This window comes from Eimeria tenella, genomic scaffold, assembly GCF_000499545.2.
Source record: "Eimeria tenella Houghton genomic scaffold, Eth_scaff12, whole genome shotgun sequence".
In the NCBI taxonomy this organism is placed as follows: Eukaryota; Apicomplexa; class Conoidasida; order Eucoccidiorida; family Eimeriidae; genus Eimeria; species Eimeria tenella.
In genome coordinates this window covers 96,128-111,331 of record NW_013541485.1, presented here as the reverse complement: position 1 = coordinate 111,331, position 15,204 = coordinate 96,128, and the positions used below count along the sequence as shown (strand labels likewise).

Here is a 15,204-nt window from a genome sequence, read left to right as displayed (position 1 = left end):
GGGTACAACTGGTAGAAGGCTCCCAGCCAACGAACACACGTCCTTTCTCTGCGGCAGGTGGCCGCTTTCCCGTCCCGCTATTCACTATACAGAAGTCCAGACCGTGCCAAGATATTGTGACAAGTGAGATCTCCTTACGGTCATGTGCAATCGGTCTACGGATCAAGGACTACCTGGTTCAAGTTCTTCTCGCATGGGTGCTTGGGGGGAAAGGCTCAAGCTCCCCAGGAAAGATGAGCAACGTGTAGCCACTTCATGCGCCGACTTTTCTTTAAAAACTTCCGAGAAAACTTGCTATACTCATTGCGCTGGCCAATGGCGCTGTCCTCCTTGTGGGGCTGATAAGACCCCGGTGGACCACCAGTGCTGCACGAAGCCTGCCCTTTCGAATTCTTCGCTGAATCTCTATATGAGTACAGCATCAAATGCGAATACGTTATTGAGGAGAAGATCCACGCGCGAAGACCCCATTTAGGGGCTTCGATTCCTTTTACAGTCCGAGGATAAACTGCAGATTTACGGCAGTGTTCGCTTAGGACTGCCTCTTCAATAGGCGCCCAGGGTTTTTAAATTACAACTTATTCAAATGAGGCTGCAGTTTCCTCTACAGTTTTTGCACAATGTAGTGTCATGACTCAGCGTGTTGCTGGTGCGGGTCTGCGACCTGTCCGCCAAGCTGCGTGTGGCATGCGCGTTCAGAGCACTCGTTTCTTTCTATATTAAACTCTCCGTCATTTGAGATCGTTTCAGCAAAATCATTCGCTGTATCTAGTCAACAATGCCTATTACGTGCTCTTCAGGCTATTAAACTGTATAGGCAGCCCAGTCGGCCGTGTCAGCTTGCTCTTTGCGCAGGGAACATTCATGTCTGTGACTGTATTCAGGCATGCATTTGTTCTCTGCACTTCTGAGCGTTGCTAGTATCTCAAGTTAAGCTACGTGGTGCCTACCTAATTTCGTTATCGCCCTAACGACGAAGAACCTATCACATTGTGACCATCTAGATTCAGGCTAGTCGCATCGGGAGTGCTGGCCTGCATTTCAACGCTTCAAAGGCCATCCAAATTTTACGTCTTTCCAGACTGATATGACTATCTGCTACTGGTTGTAGAGTTCTACGCCCTTGTGTGCTCACCCCCGTCTAGTACTTGTCGGAGGGAAACATGAATGCTGATCTTTCAAAGGCCCCCTAGCGACTGCTGAATAAATCTAAGTTTCTTCGAAGCCGAAGGAAACCCTCAGTTTGAACAGCAGCGAAGATGGAGATGCAGATGACCTTTTATTGGGGCTACGACGCCACCATCCTCTTTCCGTAAGGAAATTGCCAGCTGTATAACCAAACCACAACGCTTTTAGCACACCGACTGTGAATGGAAACCCAGGCAGAAGGAACATAAAAATGCCTTTAAAAGGTTGATTTGTTTTTTCGTGCGTCTATCGGATTGTTTTCTTCAGGTGGTGGGAGTGCTCTACAGCAACAGAGTTCTACCTTTCCTGCCTTTGCATTTTTATATTGTGCCTTGGCAGGTTAGTAATTGCCTTCTTTTCGTCAGAAAACTGCAGCCATAGAATCTTTCGTTTGCCTTCGTGGTTTTTAAGGAGTATTGAAGGATCCTGCCACCTCACACGTCCACTGCAATCTACGAGAATTCGCAGGGAGAGGAGCCCAGCCTGGCTCCATTTGAAAACACTTTAGAATGTGTGCGTTGCGATCTGAAGCTCGAAGTTGAAATCAATATGCCACGATATCCAACAAGGGCAGCCACAGGCCGCGGCACCTGTTATAGGTACTGGGTGCTCCGGCACTTCTGTGCCTACAGCGACAGGGGGATCCAATGAAATTAACAGCTCGCAAAGCCCTATGACAACTGAAAATGATAGATGGACTGGAGCTCCTCCCTTGCTTCAAGCTGGCGGTCTGCAGTCGCCGTACAACTTGCAGTCAGGGTCGTGGACTGAGGTGTCCATCAACAGTCAACAAAGTAAGCGGCCACCGCTTCCTAACAATAGTGGTAAAAGGTAAAAATGGCGAGAACGCCTCCTCCTGTGTCTCCGTTTTGCCTGCCAGGCCAGACCGACAGAAGCCAGCGTTGGTTGAGGGCCAAGCCTTTCATTCGGTGGTAATGTTGCACCCACCTTCGTATTGATTTTTAATTTTTGCCTTTAGATATAGTTGCACTTTTATGAAAGTCAGTGCCTTCGCAACCTGCATAGAAAGTTCCCGATCAGCTAGAAGCTGCACCGTTAGCTTGCTGTGGAGTTTCTGTGGCACTGTGCTGTGGTGTGCTTCAGGTTTCTGATGTTTGTCTTCGTTACAATAGACTGGGCTATGATGCTGGTATGCATGACATTCAATGCGGGGTTGTTTTTGGCTGTTGTTGGTGGCGTTGCTACTGGACAACTGCTCTACCAGTACACAATTCAAAACGGTGGCAACTGTTGTGCGGGTGGCATTCACGGCTGACGAGAGCCCCGTACCTACCGTCCAGTTCGCGAAGGTCTAAACTAATCACCTCCCAAAGAGATTGAGCAACTGGACATTTTTCCTGCAGAGATAAGCAGTGCAGCTACGCATCTCTAAAGCGTTCCCTAAAGTACGCAATTATCTCCAAGCAGTTCAGCTACGCATCTTTGAAGCGTTCCTTAAAGTATGCTATTGAGTGCCGCCACTCTACTTAGCTCGTGGAGCGACTTTGCAGCAAGATAAGCAGCTGCACATGCAGCTTCTAAAGCCGTGTTGCGGTTTGATGGACTTCTTGATATGCCATACTGCGGAAGGCTGCCATACTAGTAGGAAAGGAACGGGTTATCCTCTTGCTTGGTGGATATCTGACCGTCCCCCCAGTGTGAAGTATGACGTTAACTGCATGGATGAGGAACATCTCACTTCAGAGGAAAGCTGCGGAGATGCCAGTGTGAAGTAGGGCGTCAACTGCATGGATGGCGAGCATATTACTTTAGAGGAAAGCTGAAGAGATATCTAGTCCTGCGTTCAGTCTTCTCGCCGGAACTCTGCTTCGGCTTTTCACATCCACGCTGTTCGCTAGGCAGCGAGCGGCAACTTCCGGTGACGAAACTACTAGGCACTGTAATTTATCTGCTCCGCTGTGCAACTCTTTCCCGCTGCAACGTCTTTTGCGTTACTGCCGCGCCTGCTTTGTGGATGGAGATAAGCCTTGGGAAATAGCTACACTTTACGGCCTCCGTACTGCCCAGCCCAAAACAAAACTCAGTGGTGCTTTAATCCTAATTAGTGAGTTGCGGAGTGTACCGGGGCTATCGCTACTACCAACGTGTATCACTCTAGGCAGCAGCGCAACGCAAGTAGCTGCATTAAGTGATCCATGAAGAAATAACGTCAGCAGGTATCGCAAGTGCTGGGGCTTGCGATACAGCAATTCACCACGATTCCCGCAATTCCTGGGCCATCAAACGGTTCTGGAAGCTTGCGTCGGCCCAATGCCGAGGAGCCAGTGCCGTTCCATAGCCCCACCTGCTTGCTCTTAATCTTGACTGGTCAGTATTTAGCTTAGTTATTGATTAAGGGGCTGTGTGTTGGTGTGCGTCCCCTCGCTCCATCCATTTCCCGCACTGCCCATGCCTTGAGCCGGCTGCGCTGCAGATACTAGACGCGTTGCCGCGCAGCAACTTTGCTCGTCAGTGTTGTCAGGTCTTCGCCCTCTCCAGATGAATACCTGACTTAAGCTAGATTCGGACTTGCGATAAATCTGGTGGCAGGAACAACTACCTCTAGCCGGTAGTCGTATTCCGCTGTTTACGGTGCAGAGCCCGCCACCAAGCATACACCTGAGAGAGGAAAACCAGCAAGTTAGATATGGCACCTGTGGACCATACGGTCCAATTCTATCGCTACTGGCTTGTCTGTCTAAGCAAGCCATCGCTCTGCTTATTGCTACTGCTGCATGCGGCGTCGATGCTGCCTTACGTTCTATGTATTCCAGCAGCCACTTCATATCTATTAGAAGAAGCTTCAGGGCTTTCGTCCACCGCTCATCCTGGTTCAGCTGCAAGCGGATACTGAAACCACCCACCCTATCTCCTGCAAAAGTCCACAGAAGCGCTTCAAGCGATTTTTGAGTTGAAAAACCCAATCCAGTTCGGTGCTATGAACTTTCGAATTGTCTCATGAAGAGGGTCTCAGCATGTTAATATACCATCTATTTCGTAAGGAAGCTCTGGAAAAGGCAATAAAGACGCGACACCTTGCTGTCTTCCCCGTCCTTCCGCCGAAGTAACAAGTTGGTCGAACAGCTGCGAAGGCACATTGTTTGCGAACAGAAGCGGGCGCGCGAGGCTATCAGAATCCCCCTCTTCATGTGACCAAAGATCCAAAAGATCGCATACATGGCATCGCTTACTTCTTTAACGCATTCTAAAAATGCGGTCATCGCAGAGTCGAACCTTTTATTGCTGTAAAAGAAACGGCTGAGCCCGACTTCCCCACCGCCACCGTGAAGTGGGAGGACGGCCCCATCTTTCTTTCTAGCCGCAACAACGCACAGTCACAGCGGCGATTAAATATACATGAATACAAATGATCGCTAGATGATGTTCACTGTCCCTATGCATGTCAAAGGTAGTATATAATATCATTCATGAGGACCCACTGCTGTGTGGCACGGTCACATGCAGTTTCCTTCTGACAAGCCAACACAGCGAAGAAAACCAGCAAACATCAGTTACCTAATCAAGAACGAAAATTGCCCCCTCGCCACTAGTCGGTAGTTGGATGGCTGAGTATGACATTTCCGGTAGAAAACGTCTAGCAGCATACAGAGATAGCCCCAGCCAGTGTTCACCTCAGACCACGAGGGGCAAGAAGGAGAAGAGATCCGCCCTGATGGCAAAACCAACCAGTGCAACACAATTATTTCCTCATCTGCTAACACAATTACCAACATCTGCATAAACAAGAGGTGCAAACCCAAAATGGATGGGATTTCCTGCTACTTATTGTCCGTGCCAGCCTGTTCCGTCCCCACCTATTCTGCACTTGTTAATGGACGGCAAAAATTTGCAGGTCCATATATGGAAGGCATCGTTCACCACGTTGATGCGTTTCAGCCGCTGGAGCTCCCGGCCAACGTAGACAAAGAGCCGCTCCATGGCTCGCTTCCGCTGAGAGGTCACATGCGGAGGAGCAGCAGGGACGGAAATGCTAATTCCACGATGAAAGTAAACGAATAGTGAATCTTGCCGTGATCGACACATTTCATATCAAAAGTGGAGCAACTGCTTTCCAGATCCCAATGAAAAATGGGACCTAGTGGATATGTCTCAGTTTCAGTAAGCTTAAAAGCAACTGCGACTTGCCGCTTCTGCCTCCATTACCTACTATTAGCCACAAAGCCCCTCTAGAAATCTCACAACAAACAAGACAAATTAAGAAAAGATGAAGGCGGCTGACTTCCTCATGACGAATCATGCGCAGCAAATGGTTCGAAAAGAGCAACCAGAACTCCACGTGCCACATATGTAGCTCAACCAACTCTGCCATGACCGCCCGCTGCTGCTCTTCTTTCTCCGCCGTGGATGCTTCAAGAGAAATTATTTCTGCCTCGAGCTGTTTTTCTTCTTCTTCTAACTTCTGTAGTTCCGCCATAGTGCTTGCACTGTCAAACGAAGACGAGTAGACGTCATCACGGCGCACCTGGAGGCTCCGCTCCAGCCTTTTTAAAGCCCTCTCATACTTGCGTATGAGGTATCTTTCGTGAGCGCAGGCTGGCTCCATTTCAGCAATGGCGCTCTCTAGGCAAGCCGAGCATAGAGGATACAGCACTTTAGAACCCTCTGCACCATCCATTCCAGAAACGTCAAGTGCCTTGCCATCTGCACGCTTTGTAAGCAACGAAGGTGAACATGAGCTGGAAATGCAGCTGACACCGTCTTCCTCTGAAAACGTGTAAAGTTCCAACTGGACACATAGCCCATCTCGTGTAGAGGGCAGCACGACAGGCGCATCCCGACTGGAGGAATTGGGCGCATAAGCGCCTTCCGCATGGACAGCCGTGCGCAACAAGTCATATTGACCTGAATCTTCCGTTCCCAGTTGCCTACTTTTCTGAGCAGAAGCCGTGTCCGCTGGGGGAGAATCTGTGTCCACCATGATTACAACTGGTCGGGAGCAGCACTCGCAGACATGGGAAGCTCTCGCGAGAGTGCGTACAGGATCACTTGACTGCTCCATGTCTCATTACTGGATGCAAAAAAGGTGCCAGATTCACAACCAAGGAATGAATAACCACGTGCGAAACACGTACGCAGTGTAGCTGCGGAGTTCGGAGGTGGGCGTATTCACGAACAAGCTGCTCTGTTGTCTTCCGCGGGTCGGAGGCACAATGTCTTGAAGCCTCCCAAGGAGTTACACAGCAGTGAGTCACCTCAAAAAGAGATGGAAGATTCGAATTATCTGCAATATGGTTCAGCGCAGCGAGCCAATAAATGCTGCATAGTCCTTCCGGGCAACAGGGGTACACTTCGAGATGATAACATGGACTTCTCGGTCTGTTACTTATCAAGACAGACGAGAACTGGAAATGGACTAATGCAAAGCCAGGTAGGGTCGTCAAACTAAAGGCACAGACATCATTGGGGCTGGCGTTGTTGTTGGTTGAGTACGAGGTCGCGAATGGCGGACGGAGAGTTAGCTCCTAATCCCTCATACTGTTAACTGTACTTCGTGTGTCTAAACTATATTTTTTACTTTAATTCAACCTTTGTTAATTTTTTTTAATGCAGGTGTACGGGAGCGGCTGTGATCGCATGTTGTGAGTCAGCACTACACAGACCCAGCAGCTTCCAACGTCCTCACCAACGCCGGCTCAGGTTTATTCATTTGGAAGCCTCTTCGCATTCTTGTGGAGAAGTATTCAGCGTTTTGAACATTGCCGTAGTAGCTTAACTTTGGGGGCACCAGGGCGCTTTGTAGCGTCCCGCCTTACAGCCCGTTCATCACATCTTCAGGGCCTAGTGCTTCCCCAGAATGAAGCTCACAGATGGGCTGCCTCCTTCCCAAATGGGAGTGCTGGGGCTATCTGCAATGCCAAAGACACCCCCAAAGCCTGTTCCTTCTCGCAACATGCCAGACTACGGACTCTCGTTGGACAGCAGGGCAGGTGCGCTAAAAGAAAATAAGGGCCCGACTGATGCGCCTCGTATTCCCCGTGAGAGCAGCTGTTTTATCTACTGTGCTTATTTCACACTAGCCCGGTTGGCAGCGGGGGGAAGGCCGGAACTATTCAAGAGCGCATCTCTCAATTTTACACCTTGACCAGGCAGAGATCACGCCCTCTGCCGCCCCCGTCGTTCGAGAGGCTGCTGAGCCACGAGCATATTTTACTGCTATTTTTGTGCAGGAGTGGGGCTGAGACGAGGTTGCGGTAGCGCTGGGAGCAGCACAGTCAGCAGCAGCGCCAGCGCACCTGGGGGTCGCGGCTGCACGACTGGGCGCAGCAGCAGCTCAGGCACGCCTTCATCCCGGTCAACCGTCGCTCGCAGGGTTAGTACGCCTGCGCCTCGACCTCAGTTGAATCTTGGCGGGTTGCTAGGAACGAATTCGTTTCACACAGAGTATCGCGAGCAGATGAGCCCGTCATGGTGGCTAGGGGCTGCGGCCTGCAGTTCCTCTTGGTTGCAACTTTCTCCCCCACCTGAAGTAATGGAGCTTGTGGAGAAGAAGAAACTTACGGAACAGTTTAAAACCGTTGAAGGACTCATTGACAGAGCAGTACGCAAGCCTCGCCCAATGCTTATGTTTTGTTTCCTTGATCGTTGTCATTGTTCACTCTACACCATTAGTTGCCTTTCATAGCATTGCAGTTGATTGCCATAGAAAGGGCCACGTTTGCTGGTGTGGCAACTGCAAGAGCTCGTTTATGGCAAATCAATAGCTGCCATTTCATGCTTTCGGCGGTAGTGACGACTTCACTTGACAGGACGTTTTTAGGAAGTTCCTGTTTGTTTTCTCAAGGACTACCTGGGGGCTCTTCGGCTGCAAGCAGATCGGCGCAACGTCTTGCATTTCCTTGCTCTAGACGAACAAGAAATGCAGGCGTATCTCTGGCAGCCCCGTTTCCCTCGGATTGTTGACTTGGTGCGACACTTTTCACACCCTTGTATTTAGCCCACCGAGGTCTCCAAGTAATGTTTACAGAAGTTTTTGCGTTGCTCGTGTAGTGGATGCCTATTGGCCCTCTTTCGTGCTGTCACTAGCCGTCAGCACACTTCACAGTCCATATGCTTAATGAATTTTGCTCCTAGTCGCGTTCCTTTGAATTGTGCTGTGGCATTCGAGAGCAGAGGAATCGAACAGGAGAGGCGCAAGCGCGTCCTCCTCCTCGCCATGCAAACTGCATCGTTAACCCCATGAATTTGTGGTAAGCTGCTACTGGCGAATTTGCTCATGCGCACGTCCCTTTTATAGTAACTGTGTTTAATGTAGGCCGTGTCTCCTCGACAGCTAAGGCCGTGAGGCTATGAAGGAGTGAATATCCAGTGTTGAAGTTTGCCAGCGAACATGCTGGCAGCGTCAGTGAGCGTACAAGCATACTCCGGGACAACTTGCGCACGGTTTTTTCGGAGCTGCAGTGCTAATTTTTCACGTTAGTTACACATGTCAGCGGGGTCATAGGAGGCCTTCTCCCATGGTGATGTTGGTTACTGTTGAACAGGCTAAAGTTTTTGACGCTCTCACCGCCTTTGTATTCAACACAAGCGCCGCTGCCGGCAGTTTCACCGAAGACCCCGCAAACTGGTGAAGGGATGGGTGGTGACCATGGGTTTAGTTTGTTTCAGAAGCCAGAATTACCCTATGAGTATTGTTTTGGCACCTCGGGCGAGCAGTTTTTGCCCATTCTTTTCGAGGATTCAGGCGGCGTGGCGGAGTGCGTGCCGCCTGATGAGCTGCTTATGTTTGAAGAAGACGCTCTACGAGAAGTGGCATCTCACATTGAGTCAAAGTTAGCACACGCACTGAGCTGCATGGTTCTTTCTGCAACTGCGCGTAAAAAAGCTGCAGCATTGATACGGAAAGTTCCTCAGGAGGCAACACAGTTCAGTGCGACTTCCTCTACTTCCACACCTTCTCTCGGAAGCCCTCAAGACGGTCCGCCGACTGAAGAAAAGCAACGCCGCATGGGCTCCCCTACGGTCCCTGGTGACAGACGAAGCGGCAGCAAGCGCCGCAGGTCAAGCGTGGCAGCAAGAATTGGCTCACTTGCGAGCTCACCTGTGAAACAGGCGAGAAGTAGCCCGACTCACAAAGCACATGGCGCTACGGCAGTGACAGAGGACGCTGTTGAAGGGTCACCACTGCCAGTCGCCTTTGGCTCCAAGGGGCCTGCAGAGGTGACACGGGCAGATGTCCCAGCAGCAGCTCAGACGGCGACGGAAAACGAAATTGTCACCATTGAACTGGAGGATCTGTTCAACACATATGGGGCTTGCCCGTCATTACTGAAACATCAGAACTGCTTTCAGCGGGCGAGGGACACTTCATAGAAATGTCGCTGAAGAGCTTTGCACCAATTGCTCCATGCTGCTCTAGCAAAATTGATTTTTTCTGTAGGAATATTTTGTCGAAAGGTACGTCAAGGAGCAGACAGCTCTGGCGATGTGGCCTCCGCAGTTTGTAGCAGTAGGTTCTGAACTTCTCGGCCCTCTACTGCTGCGCACTACAATGGAGGCGCTGCAAAATCATATAGCAGTTACAAGAAGGTGTACAGGCACCGAGCTGCTCGCGTGCCTTGCGCGATTCGGTTTGCTGCCGCTTGCTTTTCTTCATGTGTGCCGCATCTTCCTGTGCTGCATCATTGGTTGCGTTGCTGCTGTCTTTGAGGCTTCTCTTTTGTTTGCGGCTGGTTTGTTGATGCTGCTGCTGAACCAAAAAGTGGCTCGCAGCACTCCACTTTGCAGCAGTTCCTCTCTGCTGCTGTACTACCCACAGAGGTGAGCTGCTGCTGGGCATCACATTCCAAATTATTTGGTACTCCGAAGCGACCAAACGTTTGAGCGGTGATAGCTGCATCATTGGTAGCGGTGGCTCCGTGTCTTCACAGTCGGTTAGAGTGTAGTCCCTGATGCAGCGCCACGGAAGCTGCGAGAGCAGCAGGGTGAAACGAACAAGTTGAGCATAATGGTGCTATGCGACGTGCTGCAGCGGTAGCGGGAACAGCTGGAGCTGTTACAGAATTACAGGTAGCAGCTAGGCAGTGCGGCACGTTGAGGGGACGTGATACTGCAGAGCCAAGCCACCACGGGGTTGCAGTACAGCCCGAACTCCTATGGAAAGAAGGGGAAGTAAAGCTGCTCAGGGTCTTACCGCCAGGCTCAGGGGTTCCGCATACTCTAGAAAATCCCACGTTGCAGGCATAAGTAAAGTCAGCGAGACGCGCTGTCAAAGTATGTCCGGACTGCTGAAAGGATGACAAATAAAGGTCTCGGCCGTAGTTTTCTTCTGGCCCTTGCCTACGACAACCATACGCGCTATAGCCAGGTTGGTCTTGTCAGACTGCTTCACGATCTAAAGAAAACCTATTAGAATGAAGCAACGGAAAGCCAGTAGATCTGTTGATGCCCAGCCATGGACGTACTGGCAGCTTTTCGATTTTGGGAACCACAGCCTCCGTGGGCTGCGAAGCTTTTAGGTGCAGCCAAAATTTGCAGCATAAACCAACAGAGACAGTGGTACGAAACTATATGCAAGCCCCAGAAAGGGAAGGCATGCTCCTACGATGGGCTACAAACATAGAAGCAGCCCTCTTCTTCCCCCTCTGGCAACAGTCCGCAAGATCCCGACTCATATGTCGACGGCAGTTTCGCCCTTTCTTCTACTGTACGGATGCGATGCCATTTTGTGTGTACGGGTTTCTTTAGGTGAGCTACATTCCTTTAATGTGTGCAAGCCGTGGTTATATCAGTCCTGCATTGCTAAATTGCCCTCCATTACGTAGCTTATGCTGGAAAGTAACAGATTTTTGAAAGTAGCCCCACGCAGCATGATATAGGAAATCTTGTCTTGGTTTAAGAGCGAAGTACCATTAAGAGATTTGAATGTAGCTAATTTATGGAGCTGGGCTGCTGTTCGATACTTCCTACAGTATGGCGGCTGTATGGAAATTCTGGGACTTCGAGTCCACGACAAAGCGGCAAGTCACCGGTGACCACTGAAATTGAAAAAAAGCCACGGGGTATACTCGCTTCTATCTGGGATTGTGGTTGTCGACCCCAGTGACTTTCAGGTTGGATCGTGAAAGCTACGGAGAGTCCCAAGTATGCTGTGGGCCTCAACAGGCTCCTACGCCAGTGGAGGCCCGCAATGAGCTGCGGGCAGAGGGCGAGCTGCCCGAATCGATCCAGTGGAATTCCTGTCGGTGTGGACAACAGGCGAAAGCGTGAAAGCGTTCAAATAGCTCTTTTTATGCTTTAAGGGAGACAAGCGTGTTGCCTGAAGGCACTTGGCAAACAGTAAATGCAGTTTACCGGTCATCGTTTTAGTGAGGGCCTAGTGTAGCCGAGTATGTCCGACACATAAAAACGTTAAGCGTCCTTCTCCTAACGAGGTCATCACATTAGCCCGCTGCTGTCTTCCTTTCTCACAGAATAATGCCCTTCCGGTGTGTATGAGTGTTTGGTTGGCGTTTGCGCTCGACGAAGCGGAGTACCCTCCAAGTTCCGCTGTTTGAGTGTTGCTCTGATACTGGGAGTCTTCACTATGTTATTTCAGTGGTAGCACTTCTTGAATACAGGCATCTGCGTGCTCATTTTACCTACAAAATTTGCTTCAACTCCCCACTTTCCATTTCTATCTGCGCCGTATTTAGTCGAACCTAGTGACCTTTACTTTCTTTATCTCTCACATAATAACACATCTTTCTGTGTTCTGGAAAGTAGCCTCAATAGAGGCGAGGCCTCCTACACATTTTTTTCAAAGAATCCATCCCCATCACCCTCTCTAAGCAGCATCTTGTGGTGTTGAGTACCTCGCAGCGCCGCTACTCTCGCTCTACTATCAGATGTGTTAATAAAAAAGGGGCACATATGACTAACTTGGAGACTGAAGCGACAGAAAATATGCAGCAAGAGCACTAGCAGCAAGAGGTCTTCTGGTTGGCATCTGGCCAATCAGAACACATTTTGCCCCAGTGTCCCGCTGCTGCCGCTTTACAGGCTCTCTCTCTTCTGTTTTACTTGGTTGGCGCAAAATAAGCTTGATAGCTCCATGCTATTACGCAGTTGCAAAGTAAGTGTAAATAACAGCAGCCCCAGCATGCGCAGCCGCAGCCGCTGCCGCCGCTGCCGCCACTACTGCAGTAACTGAGGCTGCGACCGACGAACCCTGCAGGGCAGCGGCATCTGATTCGGGCAGCCGATCCTTCTGCTCATTTTCTGTGTTTCCTTTTAATCTTCAAAATGTACTTTGTACTTTGTTGCGTGATAAGATCTGAGAGAGACAGCCAGAACTGCGCAGCATTGCTGAAGCTGTCGGCGGCGCCCCCAGCAGCAGTGGCAACAGGATCATATGGCAATTTTCCCCTTTTTTTGAACCATCCCTTCGTTTCGTCTTAACTTTCAGTAGATATTTTTAGGGGGATGCCCCCCTAAGAGAAAAGCAGCAGACCAGCATTTCTCTAGGAGGGAACCCCGGCATGTCATCTTCCAAGAGGCTAAGGCAGAAGCAACAGCCGCTACAAGATCAAAGCCAGATTCAGCTGCAGCAACAACACACCAAATGTACAAGACTCCGTGCTGCGCGCTCCGGGCTTTTCGAGGGATCTGGAGATCTACCGACTCGACCGGCAGCCGCAACAGCAGCAGCATCTGGAAACTGTCCCTCTGCCCCTGTCAAGCAAAGCCTTCGTCCCTCAGTCGATGCACGTTCTCCAGCCCTCTCCCGTGTCTCCCAAAGACACCAAGCTCATTCCCAGGATGCAGCCAAATGCGGTCCACTGAATGAAGAAAGGCCGGAGACTGAGTCGACTCCGCGCAACAACTTGAGGCGACAGCCACACCAGCAACAGCGCCAAGCGCGAGCGCTAGAATCGACATTCGTAGCTCCCAAGGGGCCCCGCGTCCTGAGAGTTAGAGGTCTCCCCCGCGGAGCTCCTCATGAGGGCCCTCTTGGGCTCCTGTCGCGGCACAAGGAAGGCTCCAAAACCGCAGTCCAGGGGGCCACTGAGGCTCTGCAGGGGCACATGGGGACGCAGGACGCACATGAAGCCTGCAATTTTTCTATGCCTGTTGCTGCTCCACCTGAAGCATCAGCAGGGGTAGCACCAGCGAAAGAAGCAACAGCAAGATCGGCAGCCAAGGCCGATACAGGTGTTGTTAGTGAGGCTTCTTGGGCCTCGTCCCCACCATCCCCCTTGATAAGTGAGGATGCCGAAATAGCACCGAATGAAACGCAAGCTGCACCCGAAGCAGCAGCGGAAGCAGCAGCAACACAAGCAAAGACCCAGCCCCAACTTGAAGATGGGGAGACACTTGCTGATGGCTTACTTGGGGTCTGCGGTGAGCCCTTAAGCGACCCGCCCTCAGCACCAGCAGCGGCAGCAGCAAGCCAGCCAGCAACAGCAGCCGAGGGAGAGGACGTGGCGAGAAGCAGCAGCAGCAGCTGCCGCAACGTGAGCCAGTGCCTATCCAGTCTTCAGGACCTGCACACGGGCCTAACCCCCCGGCCGTCTCAGCAGCAAGGGGAGGGGCCTCCAACCTCTCACCTGTTAGGGGCAATCCAGGGACCTCACTGGGGCGCAGCACCCGGTAAGGAGTGCGCATGTGGCAGCTCGCGCTGCTGCAGCAGTTGCTGGATTGGCTGCGTTTCGTTGCAGTGGGGTACGGGCAGCAGCACAGGCCGCTTCTCAACTTCGTCTGTCTGCAGCACCAGCTCTCTAGCGAGCCTTACTGCTCCTGCAGGAGCAACAAAATCTACAGTTGCCGCTGCTGCAGCGCAGAAGCGGCTGCTGGAGCAAGTGTCTCAGGTCCTTCGCAGCAACGCATCTCTTGCTGCTGCCACAATGACAGTACTGCCTAGGAGTCGGCGGCTTGCAGCAGCAGCTGCAGCAGCTGCTGCAGGTGCAACTCCGCAGAAGACCAAGGGACCCATGAGGGGAAGAAGGGCTCCCGAAGGGATCAAAAATGAAGGCCGTAGCAGCGCAAGCAAGGCTAAGAAGACCCCCAGTAGGGGATCCTCCTTGAAAAGGGGGCTCCCGGTGTCAACGCCGAACAAAAGGGGTCGAAGTGAAGGCTCATCGTTTCCCCGCAGCTGCAGCAATAGCGTGCGAAGTAGCTGCAGGGTTCGGGAAAAGGCAGCAGCAGCAGAAGCAGTAGCAGCAGAAGCTACGGCTGCTGCAGTCCGCAGGGCAGGAGCCTCCAAGCAGAAGCAACTACGCCTGCAGCAGCAGCAGCAGCAGGCACACTACGCGAATCTCGAGTGCTTGTTGCAGGATCTGCGGCAAGAAGAAACACGGGATTGGTAAGTGTGCACCCGTAGATGCCCTCCCACGTAGCAGCAACTACATTCACGGCGGCAGCAGCTGAAGCAAGAGCAGCAGCAATTGCCACAGCAGCAACAACTGAGGTAGCAGCAGTCGCATGTGCAAGGGCAGAACTTGAAGCAGCAAACGCGGTTATTGCTGCGTTTCGGTGTGCCGCAGGTGGTGCGACGAGGACCAGCCCGAGTTGGCTGCGATTCCCTCCGAGGAGGCGGAACCCACGGGCTGCCCGCTCCTTTCGCCGCTTTAGCTGCACCAGAAGCTCAGGTAGCACTTTTGTACAGGAGAAGTGTAGGGCTGCCGCGAGCCTACGGTGACCCAAAAGGCCCCCGTAGAGGGACAAAACTTCCTGCTCTAACAGCAGCAATGTTCAGCTCATGCAGTTGCCTCTGCAGGGTGGCAGCATGTTTGTCCTAGCGCCAATCAGTTTGTGCTTGAAAAGACAAACCTGCAGAAATTATTTTTTCTTTAGGCTTGAGGAGCCTGTTTCGTTTTGCTGTAGCGGCAGGCGCTGTTTCGGCTGCTGCTGCTGCTGCTGCTTGTGCGCTGTTTTTTGAGAAATAGCACAGCTGTGACACTACTCTAAGACAATTGCTTGTCTCTCCAGCTGGCTTTGGCCTGAGGCATGAAATATTCGAGCGAGTTGAAATCGCTGGAGCCTCTGTACTGCCGGCTTGTTTGCGAGCCCCTTAGCCAA

General features: G+C 51.5%; 3 protein-coding genes across 3 annotated transcripts; 2 read left to right on the top strand and 1 right to left on the bottom strand.

The window, feature by feature from the left end:
• Window positions 1-3,775: 3,775 nt before the first annotated feature.
• Window positions 3,776-6,127, bottom strand: ETH_00026880 (beclin 1, putative; the record flags this gene model as incomplete). Its single annotated transcript, XM_013373078.1, has 7 exons — window positions 3,776-3,807; window positions 3,947-4,060; window positions 4,176-4,272; window positions 4,380-4,503; window positions 4,705-4,858; window positions 5,004-5,139; window positions 5,429-6,127. 7 exons carry the CDS (start codon window positions 6,125-6,127, stop codon window positions 3,776-3,778), a joined length of 1,356 nt encoding a protein of 451 aa, XP_013228532.1.
• An 876-nt stretch (window positions 6,128-7,003) lies between these two features.
• On the top strand, window positions 7,004-9,519 carry ETH_00026875 (uncharacterized protein; the record flags this gene model as incomplete). The annotated part of the gene is made up of 5 exons (XM_013373077.1): window positions 7,004-7,136; window positions 7,377-7,747; window positions 7,991-8,113; window positions 8,320-8,396; window positions 8,691-9,519. 5 exons carry the CDS (start codon window positions 7,004-7,006, stop codon window positions 9,517-9,519), a joined length of 1,533 nt encoding a protein of 510 aa, XP_013228531.1.
• A 3,146-nt stretch (window positions 9,520-12,665) lies between these two features.
• Window positions 12,666-14,757, top strand: ETH_00026870 (uncharacterized protein; the record flags this gene model as incomplete). The annotated part of the gene is made up of 3 exons (XM_013373076.1): window positions 12,666-13,776; window positions 13,963-14,488; window positions 14,670-14,757. 3 exons carry the CDS (start codon window positions 12,666-12,668, stop codon window positions 14,755-14,757), a joined length of 1,725 nt encoding a protein of 574 aa, XP_013228530.1.
• Between the last annotated feature and the right edge of the window lie 447 nt (window positions 14,758-15,204).